Source organism: Ochotona princeps, chromosome 13 (assembly GCF_030435755.1).
Source record: "Ochotona princeps isolate mOchPri1 chromosome 13, mOchPri1.hap1, whole genome shotgun sequence".
Taxonomy (NCBI): Eukaryota; Metazoa; Chordata; class Mammalia; order Lagomorpha; family Ochotonidae; genus Ochotona; species Ochotona princeps.
In genome coordinates, this window is record NC_080844.1 from 7,446,181 (window position 1) to 7,467,530 (window position 21,350).

Consider the following 21,350-nt stretch of genomic DNA (forward strand, 5'->3'; position numbering starts at 1 on the left):
GGCCTTGGATTAAGCTTGCCTGTTGGGGCTTTTTGGGGAATGAATTAACAGGTGGAAGATCTTTCTCTCTCCTTTTCTCCCCCCGTCTGATGTGCTACCTTTCCAATAAACAATTATATCTTTAAAAAAAAAAGCCAATTATATCTTTAAAAAAAAGCCAGTTATACACTGGCTACTTGCTGGTGGGGCTGGGATTTGAACTTCTGGTTCTGGAGGCCCAGCACCTGCCCACTTCCTCCCATCTTAGGCCTTTCATAGGTGCCAGCGCATTGGGGGTTGAGAGGCTTGGCTGTAGTGTTGGCTTTGTTACAGCTGTGTTCAGCCTCTGACCTTGACGTCTTACTTATTACAGACAGGAATAGTACACTATGCAGCTTATAGTCTTCATGGGCAGAGTGTGGGCTCTGGACCTGCAGTGTGCACTTCACTTGGGAGCTTGCTAAGGCTGCAGAGCCTCGGGTCCCACTCCAGGTCTCCTAAATGCACATCTGCCTCTGAGAAGGAGCCCAGGTGGGGTAGATACACAGGAAAAACTCCAACCTGGAACTTTACCTGCACAGTCCCAGCTGCTCGGGGAGCACCATGCACTTAGCGTATGTGACAGAGGGAAAGTTCCCTATGTACTCTCTGGGCCTCCCTATCCTTTGTTGGATACCCGATCCATCTTGTGGGTTTGTGCATGGAATGTTTCTAGCTTTGTGTGTAGCATTCAGTGCTCAGGATAAGGCTAGCCATGGCGCCTTCTGCCTGTGGGGGAGTTGCTGGGTGCCAGCCAGTTCATGTGGGAGTTGGATTCCTGGGTCCTGGGGTTGGCTGGTGCAAGGGTTGGGATCAGTGGGTAACAAATTCTCTGAGCTTTTGAAAGTGCAGAAAACAAAGGGGGGCATCATGCAATTGCTCAATTAGCTAATCCTCTCCCTTCAAGCCCAGGGTCCCATGTGGATGCCCCACTTCCCATCTAGCTCCCTGCCTGGGATCCTGCACCCTCATGGGAGACTTAGGGGAAGCTCCTGGTTCCCAGCTAAGGATTGGCTCAGCTTCTGCCATTGTGGATATGAATGAACCAATGGATGGATATCTTTCTGTCTGTCCTTTCTGTAAATCTGCCTTTCTAACAAAAATAAATAAATCTTAAAAACAAAAGAAAAACAAAGGTAGCTTCTAATTTGTAAACTAGAAGAAAAGAATAGACTCAAAGAAATATTCCCTTGAAACTACGGGGTATTGATTCCAAGAAGTCTCCAGCGGGCTGTAGATGATCAACATCCATGACGTACAATCCGACTTCCCCGCCCCGGCTGGGACGTGGTGTGAAAGGCTGTTGCCATGGATGTTTTTGCCCAGTTTCAAAGGCCACAAAATTAGTCCTTCCAGGCTTGATTTGCTATTTCCACAAACTGCCAAATCCACTGTTTTAGAAGCACGCAGGGAACTAATATTTATTTGCATGCAAAGGACTTGTTTAACTATTCTATCCCTTCCTGCAATGTCTACAAACACTATTTCCAGCACTTTCTTGCAGCTGAGAACGCTACCTCCTCCTGGAGGCCCCCAGAATCCTCCCACTGCATGTCCACTGTGACCTCTTCCTCCCACGCACTTCCTCTGCCCCTCATCGTGGCACTGAACAGAAGTGCAGTCCAGGGGCACTGATTGACATATGGGGGGGTGTGTACATATGGAACGAATGGGAGATTTGTATGAAATTTCTGTCATTTACTTAGCCATTTTCCTCTTTTTAATTAGTTTGTCTTTTGTCTTTTTGATATTAAAATGATACTGTGATCAATTTTTTGGGAAGAGCTATTTTTCTGTCTTGTCAATTTTTTTTTTTAACAAATAATATTTATTTGTTTGAAAGGCAGAGTTACAAAGAGGGGTGGGAGAGAGTGAGAGAGTGAGAGATCTTCTGTCTTCTGGTTCATTCCCCAAATGGCTGCAACAGCTGGGCTGGGGCAAGCTGATGCCAGGAGCCCAGAGCTTCTCCCAGGTTTCCCACATGGGCACAGGACCCCATTCCCTTGGGCCATCTTCTGCTGCTTTTCCACGTGTATTAGCAAGGAGCTGAATTGGAAGTGAAGCAACAGGAATTTGAACCTGTGTGCATTCAGGCAGCAGGTTAATCTGCAGTGTTACAGCACTATCATTCCCTAAATTCTGGACCTCAAAAGTGTGATTATCAAGTGTGAGAACTGGGTAGTTTGAAGCCCTGTCATTTTCCTGGGCACCACGCCCCTGCCCGAAGTTGCTCTTCTGCCTGCTCCTTAGCATGCTTGCTTAAACAAACTCCATGGAACTGATCTGTGTCCACTTGGCAAATAAAATGATGCCACATAGGTGTTTTTTTGCCTGTCTTTGTTGAGAACATTTTCTAAATGTTATTTTGCCATTCTGTTATGAATTATCTCAACAAGCTCACTACTGCACTGTTACATTGGGTTCCTTGGGGAGAAGAAAAGATGCCCGAGCCTTGGCAAGTGTATTGTTGAGGAGCCAAAGCTGGCAGGATCTGTGAGCCCTGTAGAGTGGGCCCTTGAGGTCCCATGGGTGCCCTTGGCACTTCCGTGAGCCAGTCTGGGCTATAGGACTGTGGATTTGGTTGTCTGCCAAGGCTCTTGCCCTGGTTCTTTCTCCCTTATGGCCCTCAGCTCTCTGGGTGTCTCCTGTCATGAACTTGAACTTCAGCCCTGAACATCCAGATAGATGTACATTCCCTGATGCCATCACAATGCCAGGAGCCATCCATGGCTAGCACACAGGAAGTGTTCCATCTCCAGGGTGGGCTGGTGACTTTGGGGTGTCCTTGGCATCCCTCCCCATCCCTAGAAGGTTGCCAGCTCTCAGCTCTCCTGCCTCCAAGCACAGCTGTCCACCCCCACTGAAGCCCAGGTGGCTGAGGTCCAGTGGTGATGCCAGCACTCGCTGCTTTGGTGGGCCGAGTGCCCAGCATCTGTGGTCTCATTTCCTGACCTCAGTGTGCAAGCTGCCACCGTCTTACTCACGGGGCTTCCTCCTCCAGCCCAAGCGTTCTGCAGCTTCTCTCTGGGAACCCAGCTCTTTCAGCATCCCAGGTCCTCCCTCAGGGCTATCCTTTCTCTGCTGAGTCCTGTAATCTCAATCCTTGTAGGGCTCAAACCTGTGAACACTCTCTGGGCTGAGACCCTGCGGTCACCACTGTCCCTGCCCAGACTATCCCCCATAGGGGAGAGTATCCACCACGATGAAGTCAAAGGTCACTTGCCCATGGGCCTGGTGGCCAGAAGCCCATGTCTGCCCCAGGTGGATTTCCTGTGCTGCGAATTGGGTCTGCACAGCCATACCATCTCCATTTTTGGTGTATCCCTGGGCATACAGATGCAAGCACCACACACACCCACAAACCATGCCCTACCATGCTTGCATATGTACACCTGCAAACCATACAAATTACATGTGTCTGTACACACCACACATCTCCACACACCACACATTTCTATATACACCATGCAATCAGCATGTCACACCATACATCTATATATACCACACATACCATACACACATAAATTCACATCACAAGTGCATATACACCGCACACACAAACACACAGCACACACATACATGCCACATATAATTCATGCCCCAACATACATGCTGTAGATGCATACATATTCAACACACCATACATACATGTACACATCAAGTACACATGCACAAACTACATATACCACATATATGCACATATACACCATACATGGCCCACATTTACATGCATGCACACATACACACAGCACAAGGAATCTGGAAATGGGCGAGCAGATGTGCACAGCTCTTTCCTGCTGGCTTCAGCAGAGGCCAGATGGGCAGAACCCAGCCTCCATCTTCCTTTTCTCTGAATGCAAGCCCAAGTTGGTACAAAGTCTTGTTAACCTCAGTGATGCAGTGACATGGTCCCAATCTTCCATGAACAGGATGAGCAAGGAAGTGGGGGTCCTCACAGGCAGAGGTGCAAGTTCAGGTCATCAGCTCAGCATGAGAGGAGTCAGGGAGGGGTCCTGCACCATACACACACATCACAGCTCAGGAAATAGGATCTTGTTGGCGGCTGAACCGATGTCGACTCTGAGGATCCCATTCCGCAAGGCAGAGTCCATGGGACACCCAGGCCATTTGCTCCTTCACATTGGTGAGTGCGGATTTGCCAAAAGGCCAAGAGCACAGGATTCAACCTCAGGCCTTGATGGAGTCTGACCTTCCTGGAAAGCTCCTGAATGTTCCTGAATGCTCTTGTTGTTGCTCATCCAGCAGGGTCCTTGGCTGCTGGTGCCGGGAGCTGCAGGGGACAGGAGCATTCATTTCTTCCTTCGTCTGTTCCCGAGGGCCCTCCAGTCCGTTCCCTCAGCAGCAAGCACTGATGAGGAGGACGCGCAATCCCAGTGCTGACCACAGGAACCCAGGAGTGAGCGTGGAGGGAAGAGCAGGTCTCGGGTGCAGAAAACAGGGAGATCTGTGCTGTGACACTCTGAAAACTCTTTGGGGAAGACAGACCTGAAAGGAGGAAGCTTGTTTTGGTACAAAGATGTTTGAAATCTACGCAGAGATTAAAAGAAAACAAAGATTTATTATTTATTTGAAAGGCAAAGCTAGAGAGTGAGAGAGATCTTCCGTGTGCTGGTTTGCCCTCCAAAAGGCAGCAGCAGCTGGGGCCAGGCCAGGTCAAAGCTGGGAGTCTGGAACTTCATCCAGTTTCCCATGTAGGTGCAAAGGCTTGAGTATTTAGATCATCTTGTACTGCTTTCTAAAGTGCACTAGCAGGGAGCTAGATCAGAAATGGAGCAGGCAGGACTCGAACTGTACCAATAAGAAATGTTAGTGTTGCAGGTGATGACTTAACCCACTGTGCCACAATGCCAGCTCCCATGCAGTTAAAAATTATATCTATATATCTATATATAGAGAGAGATATATAATTTAATATATATTATATATATATATTTAACTGTATGGGATATACACACACATATATAAAATGAGCCTTTTATGAATTTCTTGAAGATACTTTGTATATACAGATTCCTATATGGTTTGGGTACAGCTGAACTTATCTCTTCTGTCCTTTTCCCATGAACTTGAAGTCCCCACGCGTTGCTGCTTCATGAGTAACAGAAGAAGTGTCATCCTGTTCTTGCATCTGTTTATCTTCTTTTCCCCCTGTCTTTAGAGCCGAATAAGTCTGTGCAAAAGGCCCACTGGAGTCTTGCATGCCAGCCTGTGGCCCAGCCCACACTCCTCCCCTGGACTCAGAGATGGGCGTGTTCAGAGCAGGAGCTGTTCACACCCAGGCTGCGGGATCCCGCGGGGGGCCTGCTGAGTGCCTCGCTGGACAACTGCCACATGGAAGCCAGCAAGGATGCTGGACCCGAGGGAATCAGAGGCAGGTGAGAGACTCATGCACCTGCTCCTGGGGTCTTGTGCTTCATGCTGTGGCGTGGTCCCAGTCTGGAGACATTGTTTAAGGATGTTAGGTGTCTAAAGAAAAACCATTCATGGGTCCTGGAGAGCGGATTGCAGAGTTGCCGAACGCCAGGTCTGGGCTAAGTCTGCACTGCACGCTCTAGGGCAGGTGTCTCATCTCCACCACCCACTCTTGGCTTTCAGTAGGGAATGCACCAGGGGGTGATAGAAAAGTGAAGTGAACAAAATAAACAAGGTACAGTGAACCTATGGCTAGATGACAGCCAAGGTCTACTCAGCATTCATCCATGTCATCACCCCCTCACTGCCCTGTGGAATGTTGCTATTATTCCTCCCCTTTAACGGTACAGGAAACTGAGGGGGAAGCACTGGAACACACGGTTGACCTTAGAGACTGCACTTCCTCCTAACCTTCTTACTATGCTACTTTCCCTGTCATAAGACTGCTTGCAATTTTAATTGGTGTGTGGAGGCAATGAGCGTGGAAGTGCAACTTCACATTATGATGCAGACAGACTTATAAAAATAGCCTGGAACTTGGATTACACTTACACTGCAAGTTCTATCAATAGCACAGGCTGCTCCCCCAGGCAGCACACAGCCAACAAAGGCTGCTTTGGTAGTGAGTTTTACATGGGCTTCGGCAAGTGTTCATTTGAACTGAACCCCCCAACGCACCCACAGACCCACACCCACACACCCCCAAGGTGCTGCTTAGGAAAGCATGGCTCCAGATTCTCAGGATGCAAATATTCCATTTCAGCAGATTCCACAGATGCGGAGAGAGACTTTGCCCCTTGTGGCAGGAGTGTCACCATCCAAACGTATGACGCTCTGGAGCCCTTCCTTGCTCAGTGGAGGGAAAAGAAGCTGTGACTGGTGCGGCTGTGGTGGCAGGGACCCCTGGATTATGTGGTGTGGGTGGAGAGCTCTGGCCAGCTTCAGAGACCCCCAACTACCCTTGGTCCAAGTTTTTATCTCCCAGTGTGTCTACTAGGAGACATAGACATAGGTGAGCTGAAAAGCAGGATTTATTGAAAGGCAGTTAGACACCAGTTGTGGGCAACCTCAGGAGAGAGAATTGCCTTTACCCTGGCTTGACCTCCCCTTTTACCCTGTAGGGGGTGGTGTCCTCATTGAATATACAAATGGGGTGCAGCCTGGGTGGGGTGTGTGTGTGTGTGATGATCCTGGGTTGGTTTCATGATCTCCTGCTGGAACTCAGCACACATGAGTTCATCAAGGCGCCTTCTCACATGACGGAGGAGGGGCAGGTGCATCCAGGGAAGTGGGTGTGTCAAGTTGGCACAGAAGGGATGGGATTTTCAGCAGCACAGGCACAGGGAAGCCCCTTAGCTCCTCGCCCCTCACACACTCCCTGCCCTGCCCACCCTGACTCAAGGTCTTGAGAACATGAGGACGGTGGTGCCTGCTGCAGCCTGCCAGGGATCCAGCCCAGCATAGATCTTACAGGGCAGGTACTTTTCTTCGCAGAAAGCAGAAAAGGAGTGTGAATCTCAGAAATCTGGCGTGACTGTGACTCTAGGAGTGCCAGAGTTACACAGCCCTGAATACTTCACTGCAGAGGTCTCCGGAAATACCGATGTACAAACGGATGACAGGACACCCCCTTTTAAGTCCCTGGCCCTTGGAAGATGGCTCCCTCCGCCCTGGTACAGGCTGAGCCAGTGACTTGGGTGTAGGCAGCTCTTGAGCAGGTGCAGTCAGAAAGAAATGAGTGGGTGAGCAAGGAGGGAAAGTCGCTGCTATGGGGCTGTGGGGTGTCCCTGTAGGTGGGGAAGGCAGCTGGAAAGAGGGACACTCCCCTGAGAAAGAAGGCTCTTATCTTCCTCCGAGACAGTGGCCCTATGGTATGCTGATGCTGTAGATGATGGCTTAGCCCATTGAGCCACAATGCCAGCCCTGTAGGGCATCGTGGTAAGATACTAAGATACGTGGCTCCTACATTTTAACATTGCAATTGCCTTTGAGTTTCCTGGTCAGTGATTTTTAGTCTATCAACATAACTGTGTCCTCTCACCACCAGCCGTCATCGCGACTCTTGCCATTTGCTCGCAAGGAAACTTCTCCTCCTTCTATGCTGGCCTCAGTCTCTGAGACCCTCCCTCCATTCTCCTTTCTTTCTATGAACCTGATTACTCTCTCAGCGCCTCATGTAAGTGGACACAAGTGGGATTGATTCAGGGGTACAGCGAATGCCTTCTTTTACTCCAAAGGCCACCTGCTTCTTGCAGCCTCTGAGCTTTCCGGTACTCCTCTCCTGCTTGAGTGCCTTGCCAAGGACACTTTGGCAGGCGCTGCCCAGTCTAGAAGGTATCTACCCTCCAACCATGCTGGGCTGGGTGCTCCAAGCCTCATTCATCCTTCCATCCTCCAAGCCTTGAGGTCCAGGTCCTCACTCTGAGTTAGGTTCCCAGCCAGCTTAGGTTGAACCTGTTGCCTCAGACAGCTGAGGCAGAAGAAACTGTGGATGCAGGCCTTGGCCACAGCCTCCTCTCTGCCTAACGTTTCTTCTCAGTACTCCTGTTCTTCCATTGCTAGTTCCACCTCTAACCCCCTCCCCACTCCAACAGTGCCAGGCTCTGTGCCCAGAGCCCTGGCTCACTGCTCTGAGAGCTCGGTGAGAGTGTCCATGGGCAGCCACCCATGCCAGCCTCCTCTGCCATGGCCCAGCTGTGCAAAGCTAGGAGATGAGGCAGGCACCCTGCTGAGGACAACAGTGTGGCAACCAAGGGAACTGAGATCACACAGTATTGGCTGGCCTGGAAGCCTGGACCCAGCTTCTGCTGTGGCTCCAAGCAGCACCCCTCGCTTTGCTTTTGTTCTCCTTCTGTCACTCGCTCTCTTCTGTTCATGATGCTATCTGGCTTCTCCCAGTGCCTGGAACACTCCTGGTGTACCAGACCACTGCTCACTCAGCCGAGGCCAGCTGAATGCCTGCTAGAAAAGTTTTTGATCTCGGCATGGAAGACTAGTGGGGGAGTCTCTGCCCAGGCAGGTGCTGGATTCCAGCAGGTGCCTATGTAGGAGAGCTGCATGTGTGTGCCAGGCTTCTTCTCAAGGACAGATGCCAAAAGGAGGGACCCCACAAGCACTGGGGCTGGATGTCGAGGATCTGTCTTTGGTGGCCTCACACACCTGGGCACCAGGGGGTTGGCTTCTGGTTTACATTTGAGGACATGAAGTTCTGTGCAGGGGTGTGGACAGCGGAAGGCTCCACGAAGGGATAGTAGTGTGTCCTCTGAGACCTTCAAGCTCGCCTGTGCCTTCTGATTACCAAGTCAGCTCCTGACGGGGTCCAGTTGTGGATGTGCTGGGTGACAGGGAGTGAATGTGGCTCTTTTAGGTCACCGTACACACTCTGAAATGCCTGGAAGTTCCCTCCTAGGGGCACCTGATCTGACCTTGTGGCTTTTCCCCGCAGCCCCTGCCCTGGCTGGGAACAACTGCCGGAAGTCTGCTTGATTCAGAGGCCAGCGATGTGTGTTGACCGTCTCCCAGGGCTGCCTGTTCCCAGCATGAGCCTGGGTAGGGACCACGACACAGCCAGGGTTGGGGGGGTCATCTTGCTTTTCATCTTCTGCCATCACTTTGTTTTGCTTTCTCAACCATGTTATCTATCTTTATGTTTTTTTTTTTTATAAAATATTTATTTTTCTTGAAAGAGAGAGAAAGATATGGAGAGAGTTTCCATCTGCTGGTTCACTCCCCTAATGGCTGCAATAGTCAGAGCTGGGAGCTAGGAGTTACTTCTGGGACTCCAATGTGTGAGCAGGGCCTCAAGGCTTTGGGCCATCCTTTATTGCTTTCTCAGGCCATAAATAGGGAGCTGGGTCTGAAGTGGAGCAGCCAGGATTTGAACTGGTGCCTATATGGTGTGCTGGTTCTGCAGGCAGAGGATTAGCCTGATACATTACTATGCTGTCCCAGCTTCTTGCTCTTTTATGACAATTTTTGAAAGTGCCACTGCTTGGGAATACCTGTCCTGGTCCATGCCAGGCATTGGCTGGGTGCCTGAAGCTGAACTGAGTGAGCCTGGTGTAGGTGTTTCCAGAGCTCTGGGCCGGGAGGAGGAGCACCTGCCACAGAGGGGCGTACATGGGAAACAGTACTATCCATTCAGTTCTGCTCCTTCACACGGGTCCCGAACCTCTACCCGCATGGCTCAGCAGAAGACATACTCTGGGCAGACATTCCTCCTTCTGGCGAGTTCCCAGTTGGATGGAAAGACAGAGAGAGCCCATAACAAGTGACATTTTTTTTTGATCTCCAATGAGCACAATGCCTGGGGACTACATCTGGACTCCACCAGGTCATTCTTTCCTTCCTGCTCTCTGGCCAGTGCCACCCTGGTCCCAGGGGAAGGAGAGACAAGGGATGACTGGGCAGTGGCCACTTGAGAGTCTTTCCTTATGCATGGTGACAAGCCCTCCCAGGAGTCCCACTTGCAGGAAAAGGTCTTAGGATTCTGCTTTAAATGTCCCCCAAGCTCCCTGTTGAGGGAAGGGCTTTAGGACACCCAGACCATTGCTGTCTGACGGTGTTTTGGTTGTCATTTCTGGCCTCTGCATCTCTGTTTATCTTGTGCTGTGTCTCCAGACCAAGACAGATAAGCCTGGATCCCACAGCCCAGCCTATCCTGGCCCCTGCTCCTGCAGCCCCGCCATCTATGGTGCCGACCCAGGGGACTTGTGGCAAATAGCATTAAAAGTTATATTTCTTGTGGTGTAAAGAATTTATGCAATCAACACAGATGAAGGAACATCAGAAAGTTTCTGGAAAATGAATATTATGAAAAAAATTGCAGGGATTTCATTTCTTTTTCCGCACCAGAATAAACTCATGCTCTATTTCCATTTTTTTTTTCATCAGCTTTTTGTATGCCCTCATCTGCATTTGGTGTTTTGTTTCTGTGGGTTGGAATATTAATGTGATTGACTCTCTTTGGAAGTACATGTGCAAATGTGTGTGTTGTGAGTGGCCGAGGTGTTCATGTGTGTGCTGTGTGTGCACATGTGTGTGCACCTGTGTTTGTGTGTGTGCATATGGCATATGGATGTGTATGCACGGATGTGCAGGTGTGTGTGTGTGAGACTCTGCTCCCTTAGTATGTGCCCCATAATTTGAGCACAGTATGGTGCTATGATTCCACTTACAGCATCACAAGGTGACAGCAGAAAAAGCTTTGCAGTGGAACCAGGTCAAGAAGTGGTACACGTGACGCTGAGGCGCGATCCCCTCCGTGGTTTTGGTAAGCAGCGTCCCCGCAGGTGAGGCCTCTTCCACTGGGCTTAGCATGTGGGGCCACTTTTCCAGTTTCACTCTTTCCTGTCCTGTTGTCCCAATTTGCCCTTTTCAGCTCTCACGTGCCTTTTTCCCCCTTTAAGAGAGGGAGAATAAAGTCCTCACCTTGCACTCGCCAGGATCCCATGTGGGAGCCAGTTCTAATCCAGTAGCCCCGCTTCCCATCCGGCTCCCTGCTGTAACTTGGAAAAGCCATTGAGGACGGCCCAAAGCCTTGGGACTCTGCACCTGTGTGGGAGACCCGAAAGAGCTCCTGGCTCCTGGCTTCGAATTGGCTCAGCTCCAGCCGTTGTGGGCACTTGGGGAGTGAATCATCACACAGAAGATCTTCTCTGTCTCTCCTCTCTGTATAACTGACTTTCTAATAGAAATAGGTAAATCTAAAAAAAAAAAAAAATGAGAGAGGGAGAAAACAGCAGGGAGACCCAGGGCAAGTTTTCTTGTAGGCCTGATAGATATTTGGGGTGCATGAAAGCTCAAAATAGATTTTTTTTTTTACTAATATCACGTAACAAACTTTCTTTCTTTGAGGATTAGCTTTATTAATTTGAAAAGCAGCATGACACACACACAGAGAGAAAGGCATTCCATCCATAGTTTACTCCACAAATGGCGATAATGGTTGAAGCTGGGTCAGTCTGGAGTGAGGAACCTACAGCCCCAAGCAGGTTTCCCACAAGGGTGGCAGGGTTCTAAGTACTTGGGTCACCTCCCATTCCTCTCCCGCTTAATCAGCAGGAGCTGGATTGGAAGCAGAGTGGCTGAAACTATACCTGGAACTCCAATATGGGATTCCAGTATCGTAGTCTGATAGTGGCTTAACTCGCTGTCCTCCAATGCTGGTCCCGTAGTTACTAGACTATATAAGGGCACTTTGGAAAGTTGATGGGAAAAAATAAATTAAAAGAGAAATATACTTTGGTGCGGAAAATTCTGGAATCCTTGCACAGTTTTTTTTTTTAAAGATTTATGTATTTTTTGGGCCCAGCGTGGTAGCCTAATGGCTAAAGTCCTCACCTTGCATGCGCTGGGGTCCCATATGGCCACCGGTTTGTATCCCAGCTGCTCCACTTTCCTCCCAGCTCCCTGTTTGTGGCCTGGGAAAGCAGCAGAGGATGGCCCAAGGACTTGGGATCCTGCACCTGAGTGGGAGACCCAGGAGGCTCCTGGCTGCTGGTTTTGGATTAGCTCAGCACTGGTTGCTGTGGCCTCTTGGGGAGTGAACCAATACATGGAAGATCTATTTCTCTGTCTCTCTTCTCTCTGTAAATCTGCCTTTATAATATTGGATATTATCTCTATCTATCTATCTATCTATCTATCTATCTATCTATCTATCTGAGAGAATATCTTTTATCTGTTGGAAGGGCTGGACCAGGCCAAAGCTAGAAATCAGAAGCTTCTTCTGGGTGTCTCTTGTCAGTGCAGGAAGCAAGTACTTGGGCCGTCCTCCACTGTTTTCTCAGTCCATAAGCAGGGAGCTGGATCAGAAGTGGAACAGCCAGGACTTGTATCGGGGCCCACATGGGAAGTTGGTCTTGCAGGCAGAAGCTTAACTTGATATACCACAAGACCATCCTCAGGAGATTTTTTGTTGTTGTTGAAAAACAGAGTGACAAGGCTTGGGAGAAGAGGGTGTGTTGGGGGGAACAGAAAAACAGATATTCTATTCACTGATTCCACTCCCCAAAGGTCCAGGCTGGGCCAGTCCAAAGCCGAGAGGCTGGAACTCCATCCAGGTTTCCCACATGGCCAACAGGGGCCCAAGCACTCGGGCCCAGCTGCTTTCGCAGCTGCCTTAGCAAGGGGCTGGCTCAGAAGTGGCGGCACTGGGACTTGAACCGGCGCTGCGATATGTGTGAGCTCAAGCTAGCAAGCTGATTACTCTGAGCTGTGACATCAGTCACATGACTGTCTTGAGTTGCAGGTTTCGTCATCAAGGAGGGAGAAGACGCGCACCACACTCACCCTGGCATTTTTATATCCTCTATTATACCCGGGGGACCGGCAGAGAAGGCGAAAACCATCAAAACAGGTAGTGTTCTCCAACTGCCAGGAACGCTACCCGCACTTCCTTCCTCGCTGTTCCCTTGACACAGTTCATTTCTCCAGGAGGGCGGATCCTAGCCTTGAATCACATCTTTCTGGAGGGTTTCACGTTCGACACGGCTGTTAAGATGATTCAGAATTCTGCTGACACCATCGAATTAATCATCTCCCAGTCAAAAGGTAATGCCTTTCCCTGCTGAGAGTAGCCGGTCTCAGAGGTTCCCTCTTACCACCAGGGGCCGCTGCACCTCGGAGTCCACGCACGTCTTCCTGTGGTGGCTGGCAACAGAGTGGTACAGACGGGTATGCCAAGCCATTTCTGGGGCAGGATGGCCTCTGTGGCAGCAAGTCTTGCTGACTTGCAGGCATCTGCTCTAATTCTATCTTAGCATGGCCGATTACACCCAGTGTGTGTTGTTCTGCCCACTCACCTGTGGGGACCGTGGTGGCCTTCTGATTGTCACAAACGCCTTTAGTGGCAGCTGCAGCGTTTCCACGTAGCCTGGGCTTAGGTGTGGCCATCATCTAAATAGCTGGGAAGCAACCTTTATATTTATTTTTTAATGATTTTTTTTAATTGGAAAGGCAGAGTTGTATAGAGAGAATGAGACAGAGAGAGGGAGATCATTTACCCACTGGTTCACACCTCACATGATTGCAACAACCGGAGCTGCACCAGTTCAAAGCCAGGAGCCCGGAGTTTCTTCCGTGTCTCCCCAGTGGGTGCAGGGGCCCGAGCATTTGGACCACCTTCTACTGCTTTCTCAGATGTATTAGCAGGGAGCTGGAAAGGGAGTGGAATAGCTGAAACCTGAACCTGTATCCATGTGGGATGCTTGTACCTCGGGCAGAGGATCAAGCTGGTACTATGCGAGGTACTAGCTCCCAGACAAGTGATCTTGATGGTGCACTTCCCTAACTGGTCTGCTGTGCCTGCTTGGTGCATGTATCCAAATGTGTGTGTGTGTGTGTGTGTGTGTGTGTGTGTGTGTGTGTCTGGTGGGAAGGTGAGTGGGGAGCTTGATGCACTTAGGGGGATAAGGTTGACCTCTCTAGTAATCAAAGACCATCGCTGCTATGTGGTTGGATGACCTTGCAAGTTGATGGCAAGTTCAGGTTCACAGGTTGCTTCTTTCCAGGAACATCACACAGTCCTTATGTGATGAAGTGCTTTGCACAAGCCATCCCCAAATCCTATGTATCCAATCGCCTTGCCTACCAAAGAACACACAGACTCTTAATCACACACAGTCCTTTTTTCTTTAAAGATTTGTTTATTTTTTATTGCAAATTCAGATATATAGAGAAAAGGACAAACAGAGGGGAAACTCTTCCATCTCATGATTCACTCCCCAAGCAACCACAACGGTCAGAGCTGTGCCGATCTGAAGCCAGGAGCCTCTTTCGGGTTTCCCATGCAGGTGCAAGTCCCAAGGCTTTGGGCCGTCCTCGACGGCTTTTCCAGGCCATAAGCAGGGAGCTGGATGGGAAGCTGGGCCTCTGGGATTAGAACCGGTGCCCATATGGGATCCTGGCATGTTCAAGGCGAGGGTTTTAGCTGCTAGGCTACCGTGCCAGGCCGAATCACACATTCTTTTTTTTTTAAATTATTTATTATTTTTAATTCATTAATTACATTGTATTATGTGACACAGTTTCATAGGTACTTGGGTTCTCCCCACCCCTCCCCAAACCCTCCCACCATGGTGGATTCCTCCACCTAGTTGCATAACCACAGCTCGAGTTCAGTTGAGATTCCCCCATTGCAAGCGTATACCAAACATAGAGTCCAGCATCTTATTGTCCAGTCAAGTTCAACGGCTTCTTAGGAATACCCTCTCTGGTCTGAAGACAGAGCCAGCAGAGTATCATACCAGTCAATTGAAAGCTCCAACATACCATCAGCAAAAATTTACATCATTATGGGATTAATTGACATAGTAATGAGTAACCAATATGTTAAAAGTAAATGCGTCACACACATTCTTGTTAGGTAGCTTCCTTGGGCTTTCAAGCTGTCTTGGTCCAGAAGTCATGAGTGGAGGGTGGGAGATGATAAGGCTATGTGCCTTTTGTTCTGTGCTCAGACCTACCCCTGGAGCCAGCCCCAGCATGGCCACAACACTGGCCTCCAGCTCTCTGTCCTTGTCAGATTTTCATACATCCCCACTGTTCTTCTTCCCAAGATCTTTGAGCGACCCACCCATTTTCCTCCACATTCTCTGCTGGAAGAGCCACCAACCAAACATTTTTTGTTGTCAGGAGTCACGACGCAGGTGATCAATTCAGCATAGTCCAAGGATGACCTGATGTGATGGGGCGGAGGGTTGTCCAAACACTAGGAGTTGTATAGAGAGAATGAGACAGAGAGAGGGAGATCATTTACCTACTAGTTCACACTTCAAATGGTTGCAACAGCCGGAGCTGATTTCTGTTGTTGGAATGGAGATAACATTTTCCTGTGGGATCTGGTGAGAAGATGGGAAGATCTATCTATCTATCCATATGTCATCTGTCTACTTATCTATCACCCTCATCTCTCATCACCATCTGTTTGTATCATTTATCTATGTATCTATCATCCACTTCCTGTCTTCAAATCTATTATCCTTCATTATCCACATCTGTAGCTATCATCTATCTCATTTGTTTATCCTCTGTCTCTCTCTTCTCTCTCTCTCAATCCATCTATCTATCTCTGTCTCTGTCTCCATGTCCTTCATGTGACCAGAGCTTCCTAAGGGAGAGCAGCCCAAATCTGCTCTCTGTGACTCCCAATGTTTTGTGACTGAGTTATACCAGCTCTGTTTAGGTTTTGAAAGCACACCCAGAATCTTCCTTTTTCTCTACCGTTGGTGCAATATCCTTCCATGAGGTGCTGAATTCACATCATTCCCAATGGGCCAAATGGTCTTTCTGTCACTGGAGAAAAACCGTGCCCTAGGTCGAGATGCCAACCAGATGCCAGTCTTCTCAAGCTATTGACTTCTCCTTGATGTGCTTTCACAGTTGTCTGCAGCAGTACTCGGGGTGAAGGAAGGAACAGGACAGCTGACTCTGCCTTCTTTTGTACAGACTTCCTGAGCAGCAGACACCAGGACAGTTTACCGTCACACACGCAGGATCAGGGTGGCAATGTTGGCGAGCTGAACATAGCTCCAGTGCAGAGTTCAATGCCTGGGTTGACGTCTCGGCTCTCATCTCTGCCATTAAAGGTAATCACCTCCATGGCTATCTTCCAGAATTTGGAGAACAGGTTGTGTGTGGAGTCTGACAGCCTCGCCTCTGGGCGTGTCCTTGTTCCAGATGAACCGTACTGGGGGGGTGGGAGTTGCTGAACTACTACAGCCCTCAGTTTGTTCATCTGTAAGGTGGAAGAACATGAAGAGCCAAGATGGAGCTCTCTGCGTAGTGTCTGCGTTTCAGGGCTTGAATTGGAGCTTTGGTTGCTTTCCCTCACCCTCAGGAGACCCCCAAGTGAATGCCGAAAGCCTCAGATGGTTCAAACGCTGCGTATACTTCTGCACATACTGGCTTGTGATAAAGCTAATCTATAAATGAACTATTCAACAATCATAAGACAGACCGATAACGACAATATCCTAGAGAAATTCCAAAAGCCTAGGAATAATTTATTTCTATGACTTTTTTTTTTTTAATTTAATGTTTTTGGGCCTCCATTGTGGATGACTGAACAATGGGTAAAGGCAAGACAACTATAGTTGGAGATGTTTCTGGCAGTGTAAACCCGAGCAAAATCAATAGCAGCCCAGGTGAGGCCTAGGCAACAAAGCATCTTGCATTCTTTATCTCTGTTGGTCCTTAAGCTGCCACCTCTGGTTTTTTTTGTTTGTTTGTTTTGTTTTTTGTTTTTTAAGATTTAGTTACTTTTATTGGAAAGGCAAATTTACAGAGAGAAAGAGAGACAAAGATCTTCCGTCCACTGGTTCATTCCCCAAAGGGATACAATGGCTGGAGCTGAGCCAATTTGAAGCCAGAGGCCTCCTCTGGGTCTCCCATGCAGGTGCAAGATCCCAAGGCTTTAGATCATCCTCTGTTGCTTTCCCAAGCCACAAACAGGGGGTTGGATTGGAAGTGGAGCAGCCAAGATACAAACTAGTGCTCCTATGGGATCTCAGTGCACATAAGATGAGGTTTTAGCTGCTGAGCCATTGTGCCAGGCCCCGTCTCAGTAGATTTGCTCCTGACAAGCATCCCATGGAGGAAGTCAATCAAGTCTGGTTTGATTTCATGTAGCCCCCGCTCGGCTGTGCATCAGATGTCTGAGTACCGGGTGGGTGGTCTCCCTTGGTTCTTCCAAACCCTTTTCCCAGTCTCTGCACTGTGTTGAGGATCTGCGTGGCCAACCTTCTGTGAATATGTCAGCTCCATCCTTTGGTCAGTTTTGTCCAAAGAAGCCCTTGTAGATCCTATGATTGGGCTACAAGGAGAACCGAGCCACTCCCTGGGTCACTCCCTCCTCCTGACTGTCAGCTTGGGGCTTGGAGCAGCTCCCACTGTTGAAAGTCTTTGAACAGAGGCCGTGGACAAGCTTCTCCCTCACCTAGGATGAGCATGTGTCCTTATTCCTGCTAGGAACTGTGGTTAACACAAGCTAGTTAGCCCATTCCTCTCAACTCATTTGTTCTTTTTTCTTTGTGAATGAAAGTAACAATGCTTGTCTACAGAACTGTGGAGATAAAAGTACTATGGTTTGACAGGACTGGAAAATAATGTCTTTTTTTTTTTTTACCCTATGTTCATTAGGTGGGTGGAGGGCAGGAAGGAAAGCTTAGAACAAAAGATAGATGAACAAGAGAAAAACATGCACATTTATTTTGTATGTGTCCTGTGAGCATTCTCTCTTATAAATTGTTTTTGTTTTTTGGTAAGGGAATGAAGACTTCTGAGTGTGATTTGTAGCTGGTCGAGACATGTGCAAAGTCATGGAGAAATGTGATGGGAGAGAGAGTGTTACTAAACTGGGGGACCCTGAACATGGTACTTCTCAGATTCCGTCTCCTGAAAATACTCGCTGCATCAAGATGCCATGCTCTTTGGCGGTAGCATGTCCCAAACATCATCCCCAGAAGCGGGTGTGCAGTAGGGCTGCATGGCTATGCGTTCCTTCCGGTTGGCCACGGTGCTCACTCAGTGCCTGCTGTGAAGAGCTGCACTCAGGAGGGCTGGCCCAAGAGTTCTGGGGATAGCTGATATCTATTGAGGGCCTACTTAGGGGCCTGAGCAATCTACCTGCTTCATGACAATCCTGTGAGATAAGTGCTACCACCTACCCCTTTCATAAGCAGGATAGCGGAGGCACTGAGAATAAAGGCTCAGATCTCTCAGGGTGCGGGCAGCAGAGCCAAGGAGTTGGACTGCATCACCCTTGGCTGCTCTTTGGACTGGCCCATTGGGCAGCAAACAGATCAGAGAGGGCCTTGTCTAGGCCGGGGAGTCTGGTGTTAGGAACGTGGGAGTGATTTCTGGGAAGTGGTTGAGGTTGATAATGTGCTGAGGCCACAGATGAACACAGCACAGGCTGTGTGGGAACTGGACCATCTGCCTCTTGTGGGTCCTTTTGCCAACTTTGTATCCGGGTCAAGTTCTATGGAACTATTTGAGTCCATCTACACTCTCATCTTGGGTGTCATCTTATGCATGAAGAGTTGCTTCATTCTTTGAATTTCAGTGTCCATATTGGACACCATGGCAGATCAATGAGTGTGGAGTCCTTGAAGTATGAAGGGGGCTGGCTCTATCTGCTACTCTACCTGTCTCTTTGGAACCCTTTTTGCTGGGGGTGATCATTTTCCAGTTTTCTTCTGTCTGCTTATTTTCTTCTGTGTTCAGAGTATTCACCAGCTTGATGACCAGGAAACACCAAGCCAAGGAGGCAGGCAAGATGAAAGAGTAGGAATATGACAGCCTGTTTCTAGGTGCAGTGATCCAGGCATGCTCTGTCAGGAAGTGATGGCTAGCCCAGTCTGGCACATGCTTTGTTTCCTCCTTCCCTGGAAGAGACATCATTTCCTGACACCCAGGTTCACATTCCAATTTTTTTCCTTCCTGGCTGGTCTCTGACCTTCTGGGTGATAATATGCATGTTGCCAGACTCACACTTAACTATCACAATGGTTGCTGGTGAATTAGTTGGAAATCTCTGTGTGAAAAACCTCTCTTGTGTTAGATTGTAGGTCAACTTGGACTGGTCCAGCTTATCACCGCCAACTCCCCAGCAAACAGCATAGTGCCTGTACCTTTGTTCATTTTCTGCTGTTACAACAGAGCAGCACAGCCCAGATAAATGATAAATACTACTGGAACTTTATTTGACCTGTGGTCCTGGCCTGTACCTTTGTTCATTTTCTGCTGTTACAACAGAGCAGCACAGCCCAGATAAATGATAAATACTACTGGAACTTTATTTGACCTGTGGTCCTGGAGGCTGGAAAGTTGAACATTCAGGGACCACGTCTGGTGCAACTAAACACATTCTAGACATTGAACCCCTTGATGGCATCACAGTGGCAATGAAATTTTCACATGAGCTTTAGAGGTGAAGTTCAAACCAATGGAGCCTGTGGCATCGCAGGTGCTCAATAAACCTTTTTGCATGATTGAGTGAATGAGTGAACACTTTGCAATGGACATATGTAGAAGGGATTTTTTTCTCTGTTTCCACCCTAAAACAATAAATCACTGTCTAGTGAAAATTCAGTACAGCCACTTTTGCTAGGCATGACCAAAGTCTTATTACAGCTTTCTTCTACTTCAAGAAATCATGCATCCCATACCCAGTGCCCTATCACTAGGCATCAGGTGCAAAGCTATGAGGAAGTACCTGGGATGGCTTTCATTCTTACATGGATATTTGCATCATGCATGGAAATAGGAGCATCCCACATTTACTGAGCTTTTGACATCTGCTGGGCTCACATTAGGAGAGGGGATCTCCTATACCATTTCTCAGGATTGGGGACACAGGCTGGAAAGATTTGGAGACTTGTTCAATGTCACTAGGGGAGGAACAGATCAAACTGAAGTTGTCCCTGGTGTTGCAGTCTGAAAGATCTTTTTAGGCTGTGGAACTAGGGGTGCCATCTGCTGGGATAAGGTGAGTCTCACGCCTTCTTCATTTCTGTGTATGTTTGGGGCAGGATACCGGTGATTCTTCGAGCTCTCCATCGACTTTAGAAACCAGTGTTGGTGAAATCTACTTTGTGGAGCTGGTGAAAGAAGACGGGACACTTGGATTCAGCGTGACTGTAAGATTTGCTAGGAGGGCTTGGGGAGGAGTTGGAACATGTGCGTTCAGGAGCTTTGGTTGGTGAACATTTTGTTCTGACAATGTGCCCATTGGATATGAGGGGTCCCAGGCAATATGGAGGAATCAGAAAAGTCTGTGGCAGTGCCTATTTGTGGGACCTGATCAGAAAAATGACTGAACAAGGGTGTTACTAGGAAGTCCAACAAATGAAAAGAGACAGTGTGAGTGGAATCTCTGAGGTTAGTCTGTGTGATATGGGGTAATCCAAAAGTCCAGTTGGCAAGACCTCCACAGAGACCAGCACTTAGCTTCTACTTTCTGAGCTCAATCTGGTAGACCCCCAAAGGGGAAGCTTGCCTGTGTAACTGTGATTACACTTGGGTCTGTGGAACACAAACATATAAAGGAAATGGCAACTCAGAGGTCAGAGATTGGAACCTACTTTTCTTTGTTTTCTTTGTTTTTTTTTTTTTTGAGAATATAATTTTTTTATTACATTGCATTATGTGACACAGTTTTATAGGTACTGGGATTCCCCCCACCCCTCTCTTTCTTTTTTTCTAACTGAGCTTTGAAAATGACCTTGAGACCCTAGAATGGATCTAGATTTTAGACATATCATTGTTGACTGGAAACCACATGGGGTTTCCCAGTAGGGAAGGAAAAACTGTGACCAATGAAAACTTTCTAAAGGAGACCCAAGGGAGAAGGAGATGGGAGCCATTCCTTGCTTTCCTTCCTGATGCTGATGTGTAAGCAAGGGTCCCTGGGTTCCTGCACCATCAGCTGGCCATAAACTTCAGCTGGCCATTGTCTTCAGCAGATGGCTTGAAGGAAGCAAGTAAGAAACCAAGAGCTAGGGCTCTTTGAATCCACATGGAGCGAACAGTTTGATACCAAGTATGGTCAATGTATTCTTGGCTTGGAGTAACGATCTGATCAGACACCAAACATAGCAATCTCTCATTTGAAAAACCTGCTGGGTTTTGGATTATTCATATATGGATTATTCATAGACTGGAGGGAGGTTGGTGATTTCCTTCAGCTGGCAAAATAGTGGGAGTTTCTTTGGGGGAATTTAATTTCAAAAATAATTTTTGAGATGGCTTGTTAAAATTCAAATGACCGTTAAATAAATGAAAGAACTAAAACTCATGAGAAAGTGTAGGGCTACAAGTTAAGTTGAAATGAAATTTTTAGCTTTATATCCATGCACGTAGCCAAATATAACTGACAGAGTGCAAAGAAAGGATAC

At 48.3% G+C, this 21,350-nt stretch overlaps 1 protein-coding gene across 1 annotated transcript in view; it reads left to right on the forward strand.

Moving 5' to 3' along the window:
- FRMPD2 (FERM and PDZ domain containing 2) overlaps positions 1-21,350 on the forward strand; it is a 79,259-nt gene that overhangs the window by 37,575 nt on the left and 20,334 nt on the right. The window contains exons 14-20 of the mRNA XM_058671414.1: positions 5,198-5,414; positions 8,897-9,000; positions 10,631-10,723; positions 12,704-12,811; positions 12,889-13,005; positions 15,835-16,040; positions 19,986-20,093. Of these exons, the coding sequence (XP_058527397.1) occupies positions 5,198-5,414; positions 8,897-9,000; positions 10,631-10,723; positions 12,704-12,811; positions 12,889-13,005; positions 15,835-16,040; positions 19,986-20,093 (953 nt within the window). The remainder of the gene's footprint in view (positions 1-5,197; positions 5,415-8,896; positions 9,001-10,630; positions 10,724-12,703; positions 12,812-12,888; positions 13,006-15,834; positions 16,041-19,985; positions 20,094-21,350) is intronic.